Source organism: Bos mutus, chromosome 7 (assembly GCF_027580195.1).
Source record: "Bos mutus isolate GX-2022 chromosome 7, NWIPB_WYAK_1.1, whole genome shotgun sequence".
NCBI classification, from domain to species: domain Eukaryota; kingdom Metazoa; phylum Chordata; class Mammalia; order Artiodactyla; family Bovidae; genus Bos; species Bos mutus.
Genome location: NC_091623.1, coordinates 57962180 through 57983100, shown reverse-complemented (window position 1 = coordinate 57983100; position 20921 = coordinate 57962180). Strand labels below are relative to the sequence as shown.

Genomic DNA, 20921 nt, shown 5'->3' with positions numbered 1-20921 from the left:
GAGGCAGCAAGTGTGGGAATGAAGACCCTGAGGATTGTGGAAAACAGAGCCTGTTTATTGGGGGAGCGTCACTCCTTGAGGGAGAAATGCATCTTGTCGTTGATCATCTTGCGCTCAGGGTTCAGGCGCTTCAGAATCTGAGCCAGCACATTCACTGTCTGCTCGCTGCTCAGCCCCGTCTTCTTGGTCTGGAACTTCTTCAGCAGGTCCTTGGTGGTCATGGGCTTCCGTGTCAAGTAGCGGCGCACAGCATCTTCAGTCACTTGAACGTCGCTGGAGGTGGGGAGCTGGGTGTCAGCGGGCGTCCTCTGTCCCTGAGCCCCCTGACCGCCACCCCCCACCGGCCCCTGCCATCCTCGCCAACTTACCCACTGCTGGGGGTTGACTTCCCAGACTGGGGCTGAGGAGTGGATTTCCCGGACAAGCTCTGGGGCCCGGTGTCCAGTCGCAGCCGCTTGGCTGCCGGCGTTTCGCTGGTGCGCTTCCCTGTGGGAGGTGGAGGTGGAACTGAGACCAGGTCTGGGAGGCTGGACCATGGGGTAGGGGGGTGGGGGGCAGTGCTGGGATCATATGTGCAAGGGGCTCAGAGGATGCAGAACAGGAAGACCAGGATGGGGTCAAGAGGGTGGGCGGGGTGGGATTGGTGGGTACTACTCACCCTGCTCCAGCTTGCTGGCGGCTGCGCGGAGGGTGGAAGAAGTACTGCCTGCTTCAGTGCTGGGCGTGCCTGGCCGGCTGTTACCCCGGGAACTGCCCCCTGATGGCTTCCGCTCCCTTTTGGGGGGTGTCTTCTTTTTCTGTGGAAATCGCAGCTGAGCACACATATCGGGAGAGGGCCCCCCCGTCCTCCCTGGCTGGCCCTGCCTCGGCTGGGCCTTACCGCCATGAAGAGTGCCGAGGAGGCTTCACTGTCGATGTCACTCTCCTCCGAGCTGTCGGACTCCTCGCTGCTGTCTGCAAGGGGCCAGAGGAGGGGACGTCAGGACCGGAGACCCCTGAGCCAGCCCTCGGCCCTGTCCCAGATCAGGACCTCAGAGGGGCCAACCCACCTTTCCTCCGCTTCTTCTCCTGCGGCGTGGGCGCCTTCTTCTCCTCCTCCTCCTCCTTGTCCTCCTCAGGCGGCTTTTCCTCCTCACTCTCTTCGCTGCTCTCACTCTGCTCATCCACGCCCTTGGGGCCCTCCTCCTGCTGGGTGGCCTTGGGCTTGCCTTCCAGCTCATCCTGGGAGCTGCTGTAAGACAGAGAGCGGGCAGAGGGTGAGTGAGCACGTCCGCAGGCCGGCCCAGGGTCTCACACCCGCCTCCCGCCTGCCTCACCTGGAGCCGTCGGACATGTAGTCCACCTCCTGGCCCTCAAAGTCCCCGTCATCACTGTCCTCAAAGGCCTCATCATCTGAGCCCTTCTTCTTCTTCTTCTTCCGGCCTCCCTTGCTGGGCGGTGCCTTCTTCTTGGCTTTGGGGGCTCTGCCACCTGGGGAAGGAGAGACAAGGTGAGGGGATCAGATGGGCATGCATCGTGTTGTGTGTATCTAATGATGCCTGGATTTCTCAGGGGCTGTGGTGATGCCAGGACCAGCCCCAATTCCTCCAGGAGGCAGAGAGCTGGCCCAGGGTTGTACCAATCACCCACCGCCAAGCAAGCAATCCCAATTCCACACCCCCAGCCAACCCCTTTCTCTAACTCACACTCAGGGCCACCATTCCTGCCCTAAATCACCTGGGCCAGCAAGCCACCGGGCAACCAGAGACCACCCCTTGGCCCAGAGCCTGCTGGCACGACTCAAACTGACCAGTCCTAAGGCCATTCCCATGGAAATCCCAGTCGAGGCCATGGCCGAGAGAGACCTTCCTGGGGCCTCCTAACCAACCCTGGTGCTTCCCCCAGCAGCCAAGTTCCTGGGAGGATCCAGGGGTCTGCAAGTAACCAAGCAATCCTTTCAGGGGCATTCACTTTTCTGAATCATCACACAAGACCTGAATTAATTACAACTGCCGCCCCAGCAGCCCAGGGCTGGCTCCACCCGCCTCACCCTCCTCGCCGCTGGCCTCGCTGTCATCAGACGACATCTCCAGGTCGTCCTCCAGGTCGTGGATGCGGAGCTCGCTGGCCTTCTTGCGGCTGCGCTTCTCCTTCTCCTCATCCTCCTCGTCCTGGTCCTGGTCTTTCAGTCGCCGCTGCTGCATAATGCTGAAGTGGTTCAGGACCTTGTTTCTCCTGTGGGGCGGGGGGCAGTGTTACAGCAGGGGCTGGCAGCGGGCCTGGCTCCGGGGACCCTCTGGGAGTGGGCCTCATCCACTGGTGCCTCCCTGCACTTCTACCAGGTGTGCCCCAGGGGAGAGCCACTGACACCACTTAGGTGATGAGCGAGACGACCTAACCTCACACGTGAGGACACAAGCACGTGGCAGAAAGACCCTGAGATCACACAAGGAGAGCTGGCCCTCCTTTGGTTCCTTGTCTGCCCAGAGTCCCTCAGGAGAAGGTCTCATGTGATGCTGACGCCCTAGCACTGGATCCACCTCCCCACTTCTCCAGTCCACCTCCCTGCTATCTTCCAGTCCATCTGCCCCCTGGACTGGGTGCTCCTGAACAGCGGAGAGATCTGGCTTGCTCACCGCCAAGTCCCCAGCTCCCAGCCGGGCACAACGTCGGGCGGGGGAGGGGTGCAGCCCTTTTCCAGGCGTGGCCCCATCACTCACCTCTCCCACTCCTCCTCAGCCTCTTCGGCCGTGAGCGTGCGGTGCTTGGCCAGCGGTGTGAAGTTATACCAGTTGTGGACAGGGAAGGCCTCGAAAGCCCCATCAGGGCACTGGGTGAAGATGTAGTAGGAGGTATTTTCTGTCACGCCGCCCTTCTTTATGCCCTTGAACCTGCAGGGAGTTCAAGGTCACGGTCTGTGCAGGGAAGAAGGACCAGCGCCACCCCCAGACCACACCCCCTGCATCCCTCTCTCCAGGGCCACCTGGGTTCTCCCAGCAAAATCTGAGGCTGGAAGGCTGGCCCACTGACTGCCTGAGCCTGGATTCCCACAACTGGAAAGGGGGGGCTCCCTGCCCTCGCAGAGCAGGCTTAGGGCTCCTGTGCACTTTACACGTCATGGTCCTTTCTGGAAGGACCTGTTAGATGCGCCATAAAGAGCACAGGGCTCTACTGTCAGACCCCTCTGGATTCCCCTCCGGAATCCTCCTTGAACCACTGCCAGCCCAGCCCCCTCCGGGCCTCCATCCTTCCCCTTTTCTGCCCCCCCATGTGGAGGCAGTCTTACAGAGTGCCCCTTCCCCACCTACAGCCTTCAGGCTGCCCTGGGCCCCAGCCTACCCATGGTCCAGTTGTGGCCTGGCACTCCCAGCCCTCTCAGTCCACCCACTCTGCCACTCTCATGCTCTGTGACAGTCCCTGGGGCTCGGTGTTTCACGCCTTCCTGCTCGCTGTTCAACCGGAGTGCCCTTCATTTCCCTTAATCTCTGTCCTCCCCACGGTTCCCAACCCTCAGCTCTGGGCAGTCCTTGGCTGGGTGCAGGAGGACCGCAGGCCGGGATTCCTGCATCCCTAGCACATACTCGAGCATCCCCTTGGCTCATCTTCCCCAAGAAAACCCCTTCACGGGAGGATGAGCTGTCACCCCCAGCCGTAGGACCTAGAAGTTCAGCCAAGGGCACCGGGGAGTGGCGGGAGGGGCACTTACTTGCGGCCTGATTTGCCGTTGACCCGCAGCAGCCAGGGCTGGTCCTCCGGACGGAACTCCTTGAGAACAATGCCGTACTTCTTCCTCCGCGCCTCCTCCCGGAGCTTGCGGTTGAACTCGCTGCCGGCGCCCGACTCCGGCATCTCCTCTTCTTGGTAAATCTTCTTATTGCTCAGGTCTCGTTCCAGCCGGGCCTGGGAGACGGAAGGCGACACTTCTCATCAGGGAGCCTGCTCCCCACCCAACAACACCCCTTCCTCCCCGCAGGCTGAGCGGTGGACCCTCAGAGCCAACTTCCCGCTTGGCGAAAAGAGGCTCTGTGAATGTGGGCGAAGGGATCTGTCTAAAGCCCGCTGCAATGTCTGTTCTGGCAGCTTTCTGAAAGTTTGAAGTTATTTTCAAATGAAAAAAAAAAAAAAAAAGACACCCCAGAGTCCAATCACTTCTAGTAAACTCTTTGCTGCAAACCCCATCACAGGCTCACCTGGTCCAGAGCCTTCACCTCCGCCCTGTTCTCCCTTCACTTGCCCTCGACCCCACAGTGGACAAATCTCTTTACAGACTGTTTGTAACCCTTTAATAGCTTCTGCTATGGATGAATGTTTGCGTGCCTCCAAAATGCATTCTTTTTGACTGTGATCCGGGACTTCTGGAATCTTAGTTCTCCCACCAGGGATGGAACCTGGGTCCCTGAAGTGAATGGGCTAGAGTCCTAGCTGGAGTCCTAACCACTGTATCTACAGGGAATTCCCCCAAAATGCATCTAACCTAATTTCCAGTGTGATGGTATTTGGGGGCGGGGCCTCTGATAGATGATGATTAGGTTGTGAGGCTGCAGCCTATTAGGAGTGGGTAAGTGCCCTCTTTAATAAAGGATTGCAGAGTGCTGTGTCCCTCTTCTGCCAGGTGAGAACACAGTGCAAACGCACCAGCTATGAACCAGCAAGGCTGCCCTCACTAGACACCAAATCTGCTGGCGCCCTGATCTTGGAGTTCCAGCCTCCAGAACTGTGGGAAATAAATGTCTGTTGTTTATAAACCACCCAGTCTCTGGAATTCTGCTAGAGCAGCCTGCAACAACTAAAACAGCTTCTAAAGACCGCTCTGGAGTCTCCAACAACAGGGAGTCACCTCTAGGAGGCAGCCCGCTCCTCTCTTGCCCAGATAGATCTTGACCCCAAATGTCCATCAGTGGGCACAAATTTCAGGAGAAAGCCTCCTGCAAGGCCATACATATCTTGTTCTCAGGGGTGCCCAGAGGCTCAGCCTGGGCCTTAGTTATCATTTATCTGCACATGGGGAGAGCAGAGGATACTAAGCCTCAGTTACTATCACAACCAAGCAACTATTACATCAAATCCAGGGTCATGTTTTCTCACACCTTCAGAACTCGGACTTACCTGATTCCAAGTAGTGAGGTTGACTTTATCGGCTGCATTGAAAGCCATGATATTGTATTTTTTGGTGGTATTTCTGGAATGGACAAAAAGAAGAGGCCGTGCTCAGTCAATCATTCATTAATTCAGTAAATCCTCCCAGGCTCAGTCCTTTGTGCTGGGCAATGCTGGGGACCCATGAAAAAAACCAGAGATCAGTTAGGGACAAATATTTCTGGGAACCCAAGATGGGATAATTGGGAACTCAGCCCTGGGCAGTGGGGTGGACAGGCAGGGAATGCCTCCTGAAGGAGGAAAATACTGTAATGGAATTTTGCAGGATCAAAAAGAATCCATCCAGTAGAGTCACTGTTGCCATTCCTGGCTGAGGGAGTCCTAGGCAAGGAGGTTGCGTGTTACTGTGTATTAATGTACTCATTCATTCACTCTATTAAAAAAAAACAGTGATGCCCCAGAGGCCTCGGCTCAACCCCAGCCCTGGAAGAAGAATCAGACACTCCTGGAGGCTCGAGATTTTAATCCTTTTCTGAAGGGAGAGGGGGCTGGTAGGATCAGGGACTTACTTGGGAACTCGGACGACATACTCAGTGACATTCTGGCTGCTGGGGCCCTGAGGGGAGAGAAAGCAGGACAGTGAGTGAGAGGCTACAAGAGGCCACCACCGGGACCGCAGCCGAAGCGCCTTGCCGCACACTTACAAGGGCCGCCATGGGCGATGGGCGATTGACCCGGGTCCGGGCAGAACCTCTTTCTTTACGCCTCCCTCGGGGTGCGCGTCCCTCGGTCCCGCGGAGGCCGCCCTCAAGGTGTCGGGTCTCTGGCCTCGATCGCGGACCCTAAGCCCGGGATACAACCGATCCTGGGAAAAGCTATCGGGAGGCGGCTCTGGGTCGGCGATCAGCTTGAGACCGCCTGTGCCAAGTCTGCGCCTGCGCAGCCGCCTAAACCGGAATCGAAATCCTCCGGCAGGCCTAGTGGAAGTAACCTACTCCGAACTACAGGTAGCGCCTTCTGTATCTAGCGCTCTGGCGGCCCGCAGTATATATAGCACGAAAAATCCCATCAAGCCGATAACCTCATCACGCGGATAACCCAATCAGATGATGTGGAGACGCCCCCAGAGATATTACATCTCAGGACCGCGGGGTATCTTGGGAAGGAAGGGAGGAAACCCGCCACATTCGCGGCCTGTCGGGCTATTTGCGCATGCGCTACTTTACTACGGAAGTGAATCGGAGGAGGCCGCGTTACCACAGCAACCGAGGCCTCCTTGGCAGCAGACTGCTGCGGCTCTACCTGAGCCTCTTTGGGGTTCATTTCTCCCCACAGCCCCCTGGGGTAGCCCTATCATCTCGCCAAATAATCGGGCCAGGGGCCCTTGTGACGTTGAACCGAACCAGGAGGGGTCAGGGCCTGTGTAGGGGATGGAGCGCGATCACCCCACGGGCCGCAGGCCGGTTGGGTATGTGCAAGTCCAAGCTGCCCCAAATAGGCAGGCCCCTGAAGCCCCAGAAGAAGGGATACATCGCGGGGGTGGCTGGCTTACTCGGGGGAAGGGAAGGAGGTTGTGGAGGGCGGGAGAATGCAGGTAACAACCCCTCCCCCCCCCCAAGTCCAGGTGTGCACACGCCCCTTCCTCCGGGCTCCCTACCTTATAGTAACACAACTGCGCATGCTCAGGGTCAGGTCTTCAGTGATCCACTTTAGCACCTGCTGGGCTTCCCTTGTGGCTCAGCTGGTAAGAAATCCACCTGCAATGCGGGAGACCTGGGTTCGATCCTTGAGTTGGAAGATCCCCTGGAGAAGGGAAAGGCTACCCACTCCAGTATTCTGGCCTAGAGAATTCCATGGGTCACAAAGAGTCGGACACGACTGACTGACTGACTGACTGACATTCACTTTTAGCACCTACTGCGCTGGGTTCTGGGAAATCCGTGGGGAATGTAGGAAGCCAGCACTATAAACTACAGGTCTCCATAGATGTGTCTGATAGTTATGGACATTTACCTATTCCTCACTTGCTACGATTATGTCAGAAACTATGCCAAGTACTAGAAATACAGGGACAAGGAAGACAAACAGATTCTGTCCTCTTGTAGTACGTAGTCTGGCAGGGGAGACAAACAAGAACAAGTAAACGGGCAAACTCATTAGTGATAGTGGCCGTTGCTGGAGGAAATAGGATTCTTTTTGTGTGGTGGTGGGGAATTAGGGTTTTGAGACTGGGAACAATGGGGTGGGAGGCTCTTTAGACAGCGATTAGAGAAGACCTGAAGGGTGAGCTGCAACCTGAAGGGACTGCGGTATGGAATTCCCGCGGAGGTGGGGGCGGGGGAGGAGCAACAGGGAGGTGACGAGTACAAGGGTCTGAAAGGAGGCCATTGGGCTGAAACACAGTAAAGAAAGGGGAGGGTGGTATGGGATGAGACTGGAGGGTTGGGCAAGTCCCTGTCCATCTCAGAGCCTCAGTTTCCTCAACTGTAAGAAGGGGTGATGCTTCAAGGAGAGGCTGCACGCAAAGGGCCTGACCTGCATGACCTGTAGCAGTATTAATGGGTGCCGTGCCTGGATATATCACTGGGTGTGGACACACACCCCCAGATACCACCCTAGGGCAGAAATAGGTCTGCCAGCAGACATGTGTCCAGCATCACCCACTATAGCTGTGGACACAATCACCTCAGCACCAACTGACCCCTACAGGCACCAACCCCTCTCCCCCGTCCCTCTTCCTCGGGCACCGCAGACATCCTCAACTCCCCCTGATCGTCTTTGTGATGGGAGGTTCAGGCTGCGGCAAAGGGACACAGTGCAAATACATGGCAACCAAGTATGGCTTCTGCCACGTGGGGCTGCTGCAGCAGGAGGCCCAATGGGGCACCCAGTGGGGCCGGAAGATCCATGACCTCATGCTGCAGGGGGATCCTGGTGCCCCTGCAGGGGACCCTGGTGCCCCAGTGAGAGCTCCCGGGCATGGCAGCAGAGGGATGAGGGAGCCCATTGGGAGGAGCTTCCCAGGAGGACCCTGTAGGAACTGAGGGGCCTCTCGAGGGCAGGGGCCACTGGCTGCTGCTTTGTCAACCGAGCCTCTGTGTCCTCAATTGTAAAATGGGAGAGCAGCTGGACCCTCAGCAGAAGGCTGGGGTGCGGGGTGAATGACTTCTTTCCTATAAAGGGCTTGGCAGAGTGCCTGGCCCTTAAGATGCACTTAGTAAACTTTATTTATTGTTGTTCTAGTCACTAAGTTGTGTCAGACTCTTTAAGACCCCATGGACTTTATCCCTTTGGCTCCTCTGCCCTTGGGATTTACTAGGCAACCCACCAGAGTGGGTTGCCATTTCCTCCTCCAGGGGATCTTCATAACCCAGGGATCAAACCCACATTTCCTGCATTGGTAGGGGGATTCTTTACTGCTGAGCCACCTGGGAAGCCCTCAGTAAACTTAGCTAGTATTTATTCACTTTGTGACCTTTGGCCCCTTCTGCCCCCAGTTCCTCACAATAAGATGGAGGTTGTCCCAGTTTCTCATGATAGTGATGAGCAAAGGAGCCCAACAAGCCTGGCGTTGGGCAGATGCCCCCGACCCCAGCAGACAGTAGCTGAGCCACATTCTCAGAAGTGCCCCCAGAAACCCCAGCTCATCAGAGCCAACTCAGGATCCAGGGCACCCAGAAAACGTTCCCCCAAATTCACCAGAACTTGCCTAGGTGACCTCGTAGGTGACGGGACCCCCAGGCACTGAATGCAGCCGCCCCTTCCCTCCCCAGGGAGTCATCCTTGATGTGATCAGCATCTGCATGCTGTCCTGCCCAGAGAGCCAGGGCTTCCTCATTGACAGCTTCCCCCAGGAGCTGAGGCAGGCCAAGGAATTGAGCGCTTTGTGAGTGACCCCGAGAGGGCATGAAACCAGGCCTCGTCCCCACCTTGGATGGAGATGCCAGGCGAGAGGAGCTGATGACAGGGAAATGGAGTTTTGTGTTAATTAGGGGATGGTCGGAAGATGGTTGGAAGTGTCTAGACCCCCAGGTGAGCTCTTTAAGGGTGAGGACAAAGTTATTTTAACATCTTCCCACACAGTCAATCCTTTCCCTGGTGGCTCAGACAGTAAAGAATCTGCTTGCAGGAGACCTGGGTTCAATCCGTGGGGCAGGAAGATTCCCCTGGAGAAGGGAATGGCTACCCACTCCAGTATGTTTGCCTGGAGAATTCCATGGACAGAGGAGCCTAACAGGCTACAGTCCATGGGATGGCAAAGAATCAGACACGACTGAGTGACTAACACTTGCACTTTCCACACAGTCCCTGGCAACTGGGAGACAAACTATTTGCCCACTGAGTGGCAGGCGGGCTTAGCATCACCTCTGGGTCGTAAAGATGGACTGTACCTCTCCACTTATCCATTTATTCAACCTCCTGTGCCCAAAATAATTCTTGAGGACAAGCTAAGTCCCCTGGACTTCACCAGACACATGGGACAGGGACCAGCAATATGTTCCATGCAAAATACAACAGAATTTCTGGTAAAGATAAGTGCAGTGAAGAACAGAGAACAGAATGACATCCCGGAGAGGTTGTTGATCACTCTCTAAGTCATGTCCCAGTCTTTGAGACCCAGGGACTGCAGCACACCAGGCAGAAAAAGAGAAACTGTGGCAGGCTAGGGGACTCCAGGCTTTCCTGGGACTTGCTGGGCTTGCTGAATGTGGTAGAAACGCATTCAGGTGCCAGGCGTGGGGAAGGAATCAGACAAAGGTCGCAGGGGGCTGCCCCCTGCCCCCCCTGCTCCCTCATCCTGCCCTCTGTATGCATCTCTACTGAAGCAGTTTTGTCTGGATCATTGTTATGAAGGTAAAAGGCAAATAGTGGCTCCCTCTCCAGGTCTGGGAGCTCGAAGGGCAAAGGCCGAGCTAATGAATGACTCTAGCCAGCACCTGGCCTAGGGTAGACGCCCAGTCACCCATGCCAGCTGGATTGTCTCCACAGGTGGTCGCAAAGATCAGGACAGAGGCTGCAAAACCCCCAGGGCCTCGGGTTCCATGTGATCCACTGACATGTTCAGTTTGGACTATTCAGAGTTTCACACTTTTTTTTTAAATTCGTGGCCAACCTTCAAAAATCCGGAGATGCCACATGAAAACTCCCGGCTCCTCCTGAAAAAAACGCCTGACTTGGCAACACGGGAGCCTGCTGGTCCCCATGGCAACTGCAGCCTGAAGTCCTCTGGAGCTTTTCACCAGCCCAGCACTGTTCTCCACACTGCACAGATGAACTCTGATCTTCTGGAACGTTCCAGGCACCCTGCTTTTTCACAGAGGGATCAGGGAGCTAGCCCGGGTCACACCATTCAGGCAGCCAAGGCAGGACCAGGGCTCCGGTTTTAACACATGGATGGGATATGCTCCCCCTGTTCCCCACCGGCCCCCCTACACCCACCCGCTCCCTCTTCTTTACAGAGGCCCATTTAAGATCCTGCTTGTGTGGTGGCTTCACGCTAAGAAGCACAGCACACGTGCTTTTCTCTGGTACCCGTGTGGCTCTAAGAAGTGAGAAAATGAAAATAAACAGGATCTTAGTTCCCTGACCAGGGACTGAACCCATACCCTCAGCAGTGAAAGCTCGGAGTCCTAACCAGTGGGCCACCAGGGAATTTCCAAGAGTGGATTTTCTTTCGTTTTTTTTTTTTTAATATTTATTTATTTTGGCTGCACCAGGCCTTAGTTGTGGTATTCAGGATCTTTAGTTGTGGCATGTAGAACTCTGAGTTGTGGCATGTGGGATCTAGTTCCCTGACCAGGGATGGAACCTGGGTCCCCTGCATAGGGAGTGCTGAGGCTTAGCCACTGGACCACCAGGGAAGTCCCAACAGTGGGTTTTCTTTACAGAGAATTTTGATCTCTGTGAGCCATCTGACCCCTGCCTTAGGGTCCATCTAGGGTCTGCGTTAAAGGGCGTCCCTGGAGCCACCCAGCTTAAACCTCCAGCCCTGATCCTGCCGGGCTTTTGAACCTGTTTCAGGCCACTCTGGCTGGTGTGAGTTGGAGCAGTGAGTCTGGCTTGAGGCTGAAGCTCCACAAGAACACGATGCCCAGGAATTCTTCCCTTTATCCTTCCTGCTTTCTCTGTGCTGTTGGGGGGACAAAGGTGCTGAAATTCACAGGAAGCCAGAGCTAGACACTGCCTCAGCGTTCCCAGAAGACCAGAATTCCTATTTTACAGACAGGAAAACTGAGGCCCAAGCAGGGAACATTCTCTGAGGTTGGCCCCTACTCTGTGGGTGGCGGTGGGCTGGCCTAGTTCACGTGCTGGCCTTGGAGCCCTTGAGACCTGGGCTGAGGTCACACTCAGCTGCTATCTCCACGTGTCCACTCTGGGTCAACACTCCCAGCCTGTTTCCTTGTCTGTGCACAGAAATACCACCAGCATCTCCTCACTGCGAGTGAGGCTGATGCAGGGAAACTGTCACGTCTGTTTCTGAGTTGACTGCAGTCACATCTGCCCCCATCCTGAGAATACAAGCTCTGGGGAACCGAGGGGTCCTTAGCCGTTTGTCTAGAACTTGGCCTGGCTCGTGGCAAGAAGCATCTGTTTGTTGTGGTGGTTGTTGCTTTTGTTGTTTTTTACTTTTTTGGCCACATCCTGTAGCATGTGGGATCTTAGTTCCCCCACAAGGGATTGAACCTGCGCCCCCTGGAGGTGGGAATGCAGAGTCTTAACCACTGGACCACGAGAGAAGTCCTCAAGCAGCGTCTGTTGAATGAGCACACAGGAAGCACTAGGTTTGAGGGCCAGTGGGCCAGACCAGACCAGACACCAGTAGCCCTGACTATCTGCATCAGGTCGAGTTGTGCAGGAGATCCATGAACAGTCTCCCCAAGATGCCCAGGGACAGAAGGTCCACTTATGGGGGCTCATGCTTCTCCCTAAGGATCACCTATACTGTGAGACCAATGATTTGGGGAAGTTCACAAAAGAATGTTTTATTATTCATTTTTTGGCCTTGAGGCATGTGGGAATCTTAGTTCCCCCAGCAGGGATCGAACCCATGCCCTCTGCATTGGAAACACGGAGTCTTAACCACTGGACCACCAGGGAAATTCCAGAAGTAGGTTTTACAATAATGACGTGTTTTCAAACTTTTTCCTAAGTATAGCCTCACGGAAGTTGCCAAGATGGTGGAGAGGTCCTGCCGGACCCTTCGTCTGGCTCTGAGGAAGGGCCACGTCTCATGCACTGCGAGCCCAATATCAGAACTAGGCTGTCAGCCTGGTATGTATTTGTTTTCACAGTCGCCTCCATGGCAAGTGACATCCACTTTCCATTTCCCAAACTAAAAGGGAAGTGGATAGAATTCAAAGCCTTAAATAATAGCGCAGGCAGTGACACGTGGACTCGTCAGTCAATGAACATTTTTTGAAATGTATTTATTTATTTACGGCAGTGCTAGGTCTTCATTGCGGCAAGCAGGCTTTGCTTTTTGTTGCGGTACTCAGGCTTTTATTGTTTCAGAGCTCAGGTTCTAGGGCTTCAGCAGTTGCAGCTCCCAGGATTCGTTGCTCCTCCACATTTGAGATCTCCCTGCTCAGGGATGGAACTCATGCCCCCTGCATTGGCAAGCAGATTCTTTACTGTCTGAGCCACTAGGGAAGCTGGGGGACGTCCTTAATTCTTGGGGGGGAAAAAAAAAAAAATTTGTTTTGCTGCGCTGGGTCTTAGTGGCAGCACGTGGGATCTTTGATCTTCCTTGCAGGAGGCGGGATTATTTTGTTGTGGCTAGAGAACTCTTAGTTGAAGCATGTGAGATCTAGTTCCCCAATCCATGCCTCCTGCACTGAGAGTGGAGTTTTAGTCACTGGACCACCGGCAAGGCCCTGTTCTTTTCTTTTTAATCCATGTGAATATTTTAGTACATATTTCCTAAAAAGTGAAGGCTTTTGTAAAATTGTATCATGCTTCCATTATCACACCTTAATATCCTCCATGTCATGAAATAACCAATCATTATGGAAATGCCTGTGAACACCTCAAAGTTTTTTTCTTTTCACGTCTTGTCTTAACCGGGATTGACGTAAGGTTTAGCCCACTGTGATCGGTTGCTTTGTCTCGGTCCTAACTCAATATAACTGGTGTCCTTTTACGAAGAGGAGATTTACACATGGACAGAATAGCCGCCGAGGACACAGGGAGAAAACAAGCCAAGGAGAGAGGCTTCCGAAGAACTCCATCCTGCCAGAACCTCAGCCTCAGATTTCTAGTCTCCAGGACTGTGAAGAAGTGGAATTTCTTTTTTTAAAAAAATTTATTTTTGGCTGCTCTGGATCTTGGTTACTGCGAGAGTGTTTTTCTCTAGTTGTGGCGTGCAGGCTTCTCATTGTGGCGCCTTCTCTTGCTGCAGAACACTGGCTCTAGCCACTGAAGCATGCAGGCTTCACAGTTCCCGGGCTCTAGAGAACAGGATCAATTGTTTTGCAGCATGTGGAGCTGAATTCCCTGGGATCTGAATTCAATCCCAGGGATCGAACCCTCGTCCCTTGCCTTGACAGACAGATTCTCAACCACTGGACCACCAGGGAAGTCTCTAAGAAATGGAATTTCTGTGGCTGGAGTCACCCAACTGTGGTACTTGGTGTGACAGCCCTCACAAATTTAAGATAGAGGGTCAATCAGGGGCTGCTCTAACACACCCCCGCCGGTCCCTTCTCTTACAGATTCACTCATTGCTGATTGGAATCAGTAACTTCATATTCCGAATCAATGCGAAATGTGTAACTTTCAGTCATTTGTTTCCCCCACATTAATTGGCTGACATTCTTCCCTTAAAGAAGGAACGTCCTTCCTCAGCGAGGGCTATTTGAAATATATTGGTTCCTGCCAGACGGGTGGGACACAAGCTCATCTTCTCCCTTCCAAGAGCCCATTTTCAGACTGAGGGGTTGGGGGTGTCCTAGCTGCCTCCAGTGGGGACAGTGAGGTTCATTATTTTGTCATTCTGTGTTTTGTTCTCTTGCATCCTTACCATCTCAGTTGCTGCTGCTGCTGCGTCACTTCAGTCGTGTCCGACTCTGTGCGACCCCATAGACGGCAGCCCACCAAGCTCCCCCGTCCCTGGGATTCTCCAGGCAAGAACACTGGAGTGGGTTGCCATTTCCTTCTCCAATGCGTGAAAGTGAAAAGTGAAAGTGAAGGTGCTCAGTCGTGTCCGACTCTTAGCGACCCTGTGGACTGCAGCCCACCAGGCTCCTCCGTCCATGGGATTCTCCAGGCAAGAGTATTGGAGTGGGGTGCCAGGGCCTTCTCTGGACCATCTCAGTAAAATAAGTGAATTTAAAGTATTTAAAGTGAGTCTTCTTTTTTTTACCATCTCGGTAAAATAAGTGAATTTAAAGTATTTAAAGTGAGTCTTCTTTTTTTTTAATTTATTGGAGTCTAATTGATTTACAACATTGTGTTAGTTTCAGGGATACAGAAGCATCATTCGTTTGTATATGCACTCATTCTTTTTCAGATTCTTTTCTGACATAGATTATTACAGAATAAGTAGAGTAGAGTTCCCCTTGCTGTACTGTAGGTCCTTGTTGCTTATCTGTCTTGTATACAATACTGTGTATACGTTCATCCCAAGCTCCTGATTTATCCTTCCCCTCCTCTCCACATGTCCCCTTTGGAAACCGTAAGTTTGTTTTCAGTATCTGTAAGTCTGTTTCTGTTTTATAAATATGTTCATTTGTGCCATTTTAAAAATTAGATTTCACGTATGACTGATACCATCTGATATTTGTCTTTGACTTACTTCGCTTAGTATGATTATCTCTAGGTCCTTCTTTGTCACTGCAAGTGGCATTATTTCATTCTTTTTCCAGTTTTTATTTTTTGGCCGCACTGCCTGGTATGTGTGATTTTAGTTCCCTAGCCAGGGATCAAACCCGGGTCCCCTGCATTGGGTGTGCAGAGTCTTAGCCACTGGACCACTAGGGAAGTCACTATTTCTTTTATTTTTTATGACTGAGTAATATTCCATTGTGTATATGGACCATATCTTCTTTGTCCATTCATTTATAAATGGATATTTAGGTTGCTTCCGTGTCTCGGTTATTGTGAATAGGGCTGCTGTGAACACGGGGGTGTATGTATCTTTGAATCATACTTTTCTCCAGATACGTGCCCAGGAATGGGATTGCTGGGTCTTACAGTAGCTGTTTTTAGGTTTTTGAGGACCTACCCACTGTTCTCCATAGTGGCCTGCACTCATTTACATTCCCACCAACAGTGTAGGAGGGTTCCCTTTTCTCTACACCCTCTCCAGCATTTATTGTCTGTGGACTCTTTGATGATGGCCATAATTGTCTTCTTTTTTGTGATTCAGTGTGTCTCATCTGGGGCCATTAGGAGTTCCCTCATGCTGCACAGTGTCCTCCAGGACACAGCTCCAGGTCACATTCACCTTCTCGCTTTCTTTTTGTGCAAGACTTCCCACCTCCCACCTTTCACATTTCTGGCCCAGCCCTGGAATCAGCCATTTCTCCTGGAGGCCCCTGGGCACTCCATCTGGGGGCCAGGGGCACTCATTGCTACAGGTGCTCATCGTTTCCAGGCCTCTCCAGCAGACAGGGCCAGGAAACACATACTTTTTGAGGAAAAAAAAAAAATACATATATATATATATATATCTCACAAGTTCATACTGTTGTTTCCAGCTCACACTTAACATCACAGTGTTTTACATTTCTCTTTTCCCTAAAAAGTCTGCTTCCTAAAACCAGATATTCTCATTTGCATTATTAAATTAGATGCAAAATAGTTTCCAAACAAGTAGCATGCCAATGTTAACTACTGAGAATTAAACTACCATAGAAAGTTTAAGACTTCTTTGCAGCTATGGTTTTTCTTGGGCTTCCTTGGTGGCTCAGATGGTAAAGAATCTGCCTGCCAATGCAAGAGACTGGGGTTCAATCCCTGGGTCAGGAAGATTCCCTAGAAAAGGAAATGAAAACCCACTCCAGTATTCTTGACTGGGAAACCCCATGGACAGAGGAGCCTGGCAGCCTGCAGTCCCTAGAGTCACAAATAGTCGGACACAACTGAGCAACTAACACTTTCTGGTTTTCCTTATAATAGCTCTCCCTGTGGACGGACCACAAAAACACTGGGTCCCTAGTGATAATTATTTTCTCCCTGCATTTGCAGCATGACACTGACACAGGGTTCATTCACTTCAGCTTGGCTTTCAACATTTAGGGATTGCTTTTTAAAATTAAAATTTTGCATATGCAGCATACCTAACAATTTCAAAGTCACATTAAGAAAGTAGATCCACCCCTGCCCCCAACTGTGCCCTCCCCTCCCTGTAGACAACCATTTTCATGAAGTTTTGGACTGTCCTTTCTGATGTTTCTTTTTGCAAATATAATAGAGGGGTGTGTGTGTGTGTGTGTGTGTGTGTGTCCCTCCTCATAAAAACTAGCATTCCATATACACCAGGCTTCATTTTTCATTTAACTTTACAGTATACTCTGAGATTTTCTATCAGTGTCAAGAAGTCTTCCTCAGACTTCCCCACTGGTCCAGTGGCTAAGACTGTGCTCAGGGGCTCTGGAATGCACAATAGCTGTGGCTCAATAGTTGTGGCACATGGGCTTAGCTGCTCTGAGACATGTGGGATCTTCTTGGACCAGGGATTGAACCCATGTCCTCTGCATTGGCAGGCAGGTTCTCATCCACTGTACCATCAGGGAAGTCCCTCTTAGTGGTTTTAAATGGGCATTTCTCTTACGATGAATGAAGCTGGGCATCTTTTCTAAAGTTCTGGGCCAGTTTCATTTCTTCTTCAGTACACTCTGTATCTTTTGCTTACGTTTTCCCATCCTAGAGGACTGACTGTTGGTCTTTTCTTCTTCTTGAATTTTGGGAACTCTTTATATATTAGCTGTTTGTAATATAGGTTGCAAAATTCCTCCCCCCCACCCCGTTTGTCAATTATTTTTTAACTTTGTTTTACTATGCCTTTGTTTTTTTTGGCCGTGATGCCCGACCTGTGGGATCTTAGTTCTCTGACCAGTGATGCAGCTGGGGCCCTGGCAGTGAAAGCACTGAGCCCTAACCAGTCAACTGCCAGGGTATTCCTTACTGTGACTTTACACATTTATTTGACTGTGCCTGGTTGCAACATACAAACTCTTAGTTGTGACCTGTGGGATATCGTTCCCTGCCCAGGGATTGAACCTGGGCCCCCCTGCATTGGGAGGGTGGAGTCTTAGCCACCAGACCACCAGGGAAGTCCCAAGGGTGGGCGGTTTTATCTTACTCCCAACTTTACTCGGAAAGAAAGTTTCCATTAAACAAGATGCTGGCTTAGAATGTTTATCAATTCCTTGTGGTTTTTTTTTTTTTTAATTAAATCAGGAATGTGTGAATTTTGTCAATTAAATTGCTCTGTTTAAAAGGATTCTCATATGACTTTTTCTTAAGATAGTAACACAATAAATTACACTGAACCATCCTTGCTTTCCTAGAATGAATCAATCCCACTGGGCTGTGGGGGTTTTTTTTGTTGTTATTTTGTTTTTTAATGTGCTGACAGGTTCTATTTCGAAAGGAAATTCTGGAAGAACTAGGAGGTGGGGTTCAGGGATTGGACCAGAGATTGAACCCATGTCCCCTGCATTGGCAAGCAGGTTCTTATCCACTATACCATCAGGGAAGTCCCTCTTAGTGATTCGAAATGGGCATTTCTGTTACAATGAATGAAGCTGGGTGGTCTTGGAGATCCTGGGAGGTCTCCCTGGAGTTAGGAGCGGACAGCGGTGAGCTGGAAACTCTTGTATTTTCCCCAGTCAAGTGCTTGCGTGAGAGGAAAGCAATGGAAAGCTGCTTAAATCCGTCTTAAAGGGAATGTGTGTGTGTGTGCTTGGTTGCTCAGTCATGTCGACTCTTTGCGACCCCATAGACTATAGCCCAGCAGGCTCCTCTCTCTGTCCATAGGGTTCTCTAGGCAAGAATACTGGAGTGGGTTGCCATTTCCTTCTCCAGATCTTCATGACCCAGGGATGGAACCCAGTTCTTCTGCATTGCAGGTGCACTGTTAACTATCTGAGCCACCAGGGAAGCCCTTTAAAAAGAATATTTCAATCCAAATACCCATCAACGAGGAACCAGTTAAGTAAATTGTGACACACATCCATACAACAGAATGGGCTTCCCTGGCATTTTGGAGTTAAAGAATCTGCCTGCAAATGCAGGAGACTCAGGTTCCATCCCTGGGTGGGGAAGATCCCCTGGAGGAGGAAATGGCAACTCATTCCAGTATTCTTGCCTGGAGAATCCCATGAACAGACGGGGCTACAGTCAATGGTGTCGCCAAAGAGTTGGACACAGTTGAGTGACTAAATGAAGCAACAATAGAACAGAATACTATCTAGTGATTAAATACTCAGTACATTCCTTGTGTGTCACATACACAACCGTCTCCAGCTTACTAAGTGAATAAAATCAAGGGCAAATCAGTTCTTTACCATGTATATGAAAAAGCAGGGAAAATGACATCAGGACCAAATTTGCTTGGTATATGCCCAAAGGGTTCCAGAAGGAGACACAAGAAACAGATTAACTTGACTGCGTCCAGGGAGGGTGAAACTGGGTGCTTGGGGGCAGCAAGGAGACTCTTCACCCTTTCCCACTGGTCTTGTTTGGCTTATGGGCTCTGCCAACGTCCTACCTGTCCAAAACACAAACACAGAGAAGAAAAACTTGGAACGACAAGAGTAAAACAGACCCAGGGAGCCTGGTTTTTTACTGGGGCAGCACCACCCTAGATCCCTGATCTCGGGGCAGGGGTGGGCACAGGAGGCCACCTCACTCAGCCTCTTCCTCACCCAGTCCCCTTTCACAGATGCCCAGGTGGGCTGGGCCCCCAACATCATCATCACATTTGCCTGTTCAATGGTGACGATGATGCAGAGAGCCCCAGGCCAGGGCCAGGCGGAACGCAGGGCAGATGACTGTGAGGCAGCCCTCCGCCAGCACCTGGAGACGTACTACACCCTATATGAACCTGTCCTGACCTTCTACCAGCGGAAGAGCCTGCTCCCAAACCTAAGTACCGTCTCCCCACCCCAATCCCAGCCCCCGCAAGGGGACCAAGTCCAGCTGAAACAGAGCAGGGGTTACACTGTTACCTGGGTCCCAGACCTTTCCGGGCCTGCCTGGGTCTCCCCAAGCACATACACTGGGGCGGTGTGTGTGTGTGGGGGGGGGTTCCATCTCTTCCATTAGGCAGAATGGTTGCAGCTGTGTGGATTACCATAGATACTGCTGAAGGTCTGAACAGAACGACTGGCTCCAAAGCCACACTAGGTATGTTTTAGAACATGGTGGAGGTAGTTTAGTTGCTCATTCGTGTCCAACTCTTTGCAACCCCATAGACTGTAGCCCACCAGGCTCCTCGGTCCATGGGGTTCTCTAGGCAAGAATACTGGAGTGGGTTGCTATTTTCTTCTCCATGGGATGTTACAAAATTTAGGATCATGGCAACCGGTCAACCACAGCTCGGCTCCAATGCAGCCATGGGTCCTCAAGGTGTAGAAAGCAGGAATATCTTTGTTTCGGTTTGAATTTTTGGCTGTGCTGGGTCTTCATTGTGGCACATGGACTTCTCTTGTTGCAGAGCTCAGGCTGAGAGCGGACTCGGTAATTGTGGCGTGCGGGTTTAGTTGCATTATGGTTTGTAAGATCTTAGTTTCCAGACCAGGAATCGAAACTGTGTCCCCTGCATTGGAAGGTGGATTCTTAACCACTGGATCATCAGGGATGTCCCCCGAAGTAGGGATCTCTTAATTCTTAAACTGACCCGTGCAGCTCCTATACACTGCTGTGGAGCTAAGAGAACTTTGGTGTCATTCCTGGTCCCCTCCCACAACCAAAGGTAAAATCGAGAGCAAGAGGAAGGAGCCTGGAGCACCATGGGTGGGGTGGGAAGGCGGTGACCCAGCCTGGCACAACCCCATCCCGTGGGTTGTTCCAGGGGACAGCGCCCCCGTGCAGTCTGTGCGCCGAGCGAGCACCCAGCGGTAATGCATGGCCTTTCTAACCCAGCTCGCCCTCCCCTCATCCGTGTGGCCCTGGGGCTGCACCTATCATCCTGCCCTAGCAACTGGAAGGGGAACCTGTTCTCCCCTGGTGGTGTGTGTGTGGGGGAGAGGTGTGGAGGCCATGACCTCGCTCTACTCTGGACTGACCCCCTCTGCTACCCCTTGTTTTCATCTTGGCTGAAGTTACAGAAAACATTTTTGCCAAGCGCTGCTCTGTCATTGAAAGCCTGCAGAGAGTCGGGAGAGGGCCAGGGGCCCCGACATCCCCCTCACCCCAGAGGTCAGAGCGGGCACACTGCCTGAGGTTAGATGCTGGTGAGGGGAGCCCTGGGTTCCAATCTAAACTGAGGCTGTAACTGCAAGGTGACAGCCTTCTCCCTTTCCTGGGCCCACAAATGGCTGACTGGGAGCCACTCCCACAGGGGTAGGTCCCTAAGGAGCCTCGCGTGGGAGGTCACAAGGGCCGCAGACAGCCCCGCACCATGACACCCGATTTCCCTGCTGGAATTCAACCACACCTCCCAGAACTCTCCCAGCAAAGTATGCCTCTGGATGACTGGCCCTGGGCCTGACAGCTCAAGGAGTCCTCCATGACTGCTCTCCCATCTCCCGTCCTCATCCTGAGGCTGCCAACCCCTGGGACAGATGTCCTTCCCTTGGACAGGCCAGGTTTCCACCTCAGGGCTCACCAGCCAAACAGGCCACAGCGAGGACCAGATCACATAAAGCTCGGTGTGGGTTTGCTCCACCAGCGGCAGG

The 20921-nt window shown here is 52.2% G+C and overlaps 2 protein-coding genes across 2 annotated transcripts; one reads left to right on the top strand and one right to left on the bottom strand.

The window, feature by feature from the left end:
• Positions 1-34: 34 nt before the first annotated feature.
• On the bottom strand, positions 35-6186 carry GTF2F1 (general transcription factor IIF subunit 1). The gene is made up of 12 exons (XM_070373837.1): positions 5781-6186; positions 5646-5692; positions 5086-5158; positions 3686-3879; positions 2700-2870; positions 2030-2214; positions 1317-1470; positions 1050-1231; positions 881-954; positions 659-797; positions 369-486; positions 35-273 (listed from the first exon to the last, which is right to left on the bottom strand). Exons 1-12 carry the CDS (start codon positions 5790-5792, stop codon positions 69-71), a joined length of 1554 nt encoding a protein of 517 aa, XP_070229938.1. The 5' UTR covers positions 5793-6186; the 3' UTR covers positions 35-68.
• A 320-nt stretch (positions 6187-6506) lies between these two features.
• Positions 6507-20145, top strand: LOC102279008 (adenylate kinase isoenzyme 1). The gene is made up of 6 exons (XM_005901756.1): positions 6507-6544; positions 7829-8039; positions 8850-8962; positions 11491-11518; positions 18952-19171; positions 20096-20145. Exons 1-6 carry the CDS (start codon positions 6507-6509, stop codon positions 20143-20145), a joined length of 660 nt encoding a protein of 219 aa, XP_005901818.1.
• Positions 20146-20921: the final 776 nt, after the last annotated feature.

Excerpts from the sequence above, each read along its gene's own strand:
- GTF2F1 (XM_070373837.1), bottom strand. Across the intron at positions 2,215-2,699 it reads GCTGAGGAGGAGTGGGAGAG|GAGAAACAAGGTCCTGAACC; the intron begins GTGAGTGATGGG and ends CCCGCCCCACAG. Across the intron at positions 274-368 it reads AAGTCAACCCCCAGCAGTGG|CGACGTTCAAGTGACTGAAG; the intron begins GTAAGTTGGCGA and ends CCCCACCTCCAG.
- LOC102279008 (XM_005901756.1), top strand. The coding sequence starts at position 6,507 with ATGGAGCGCGATCACCCCACGGGCCGCAGGCCGGTTGG. Across the intron at positions 6,545-7,828 it reads ACGGGCCGCAGGCCGGTTGG|ACATCCTCAACTCCCCCTGA; the intron begins GTATGTGCAAGT and ends CGGGCACCGCAG. Across the intron at positions 8,963-11,490 it reads GCCAAGGAATTGAGCGCTTT|AAATACCACCAGCATCTCCT; the intron begins GTGAGTGACCCC and ends GTCTGTGCACAG.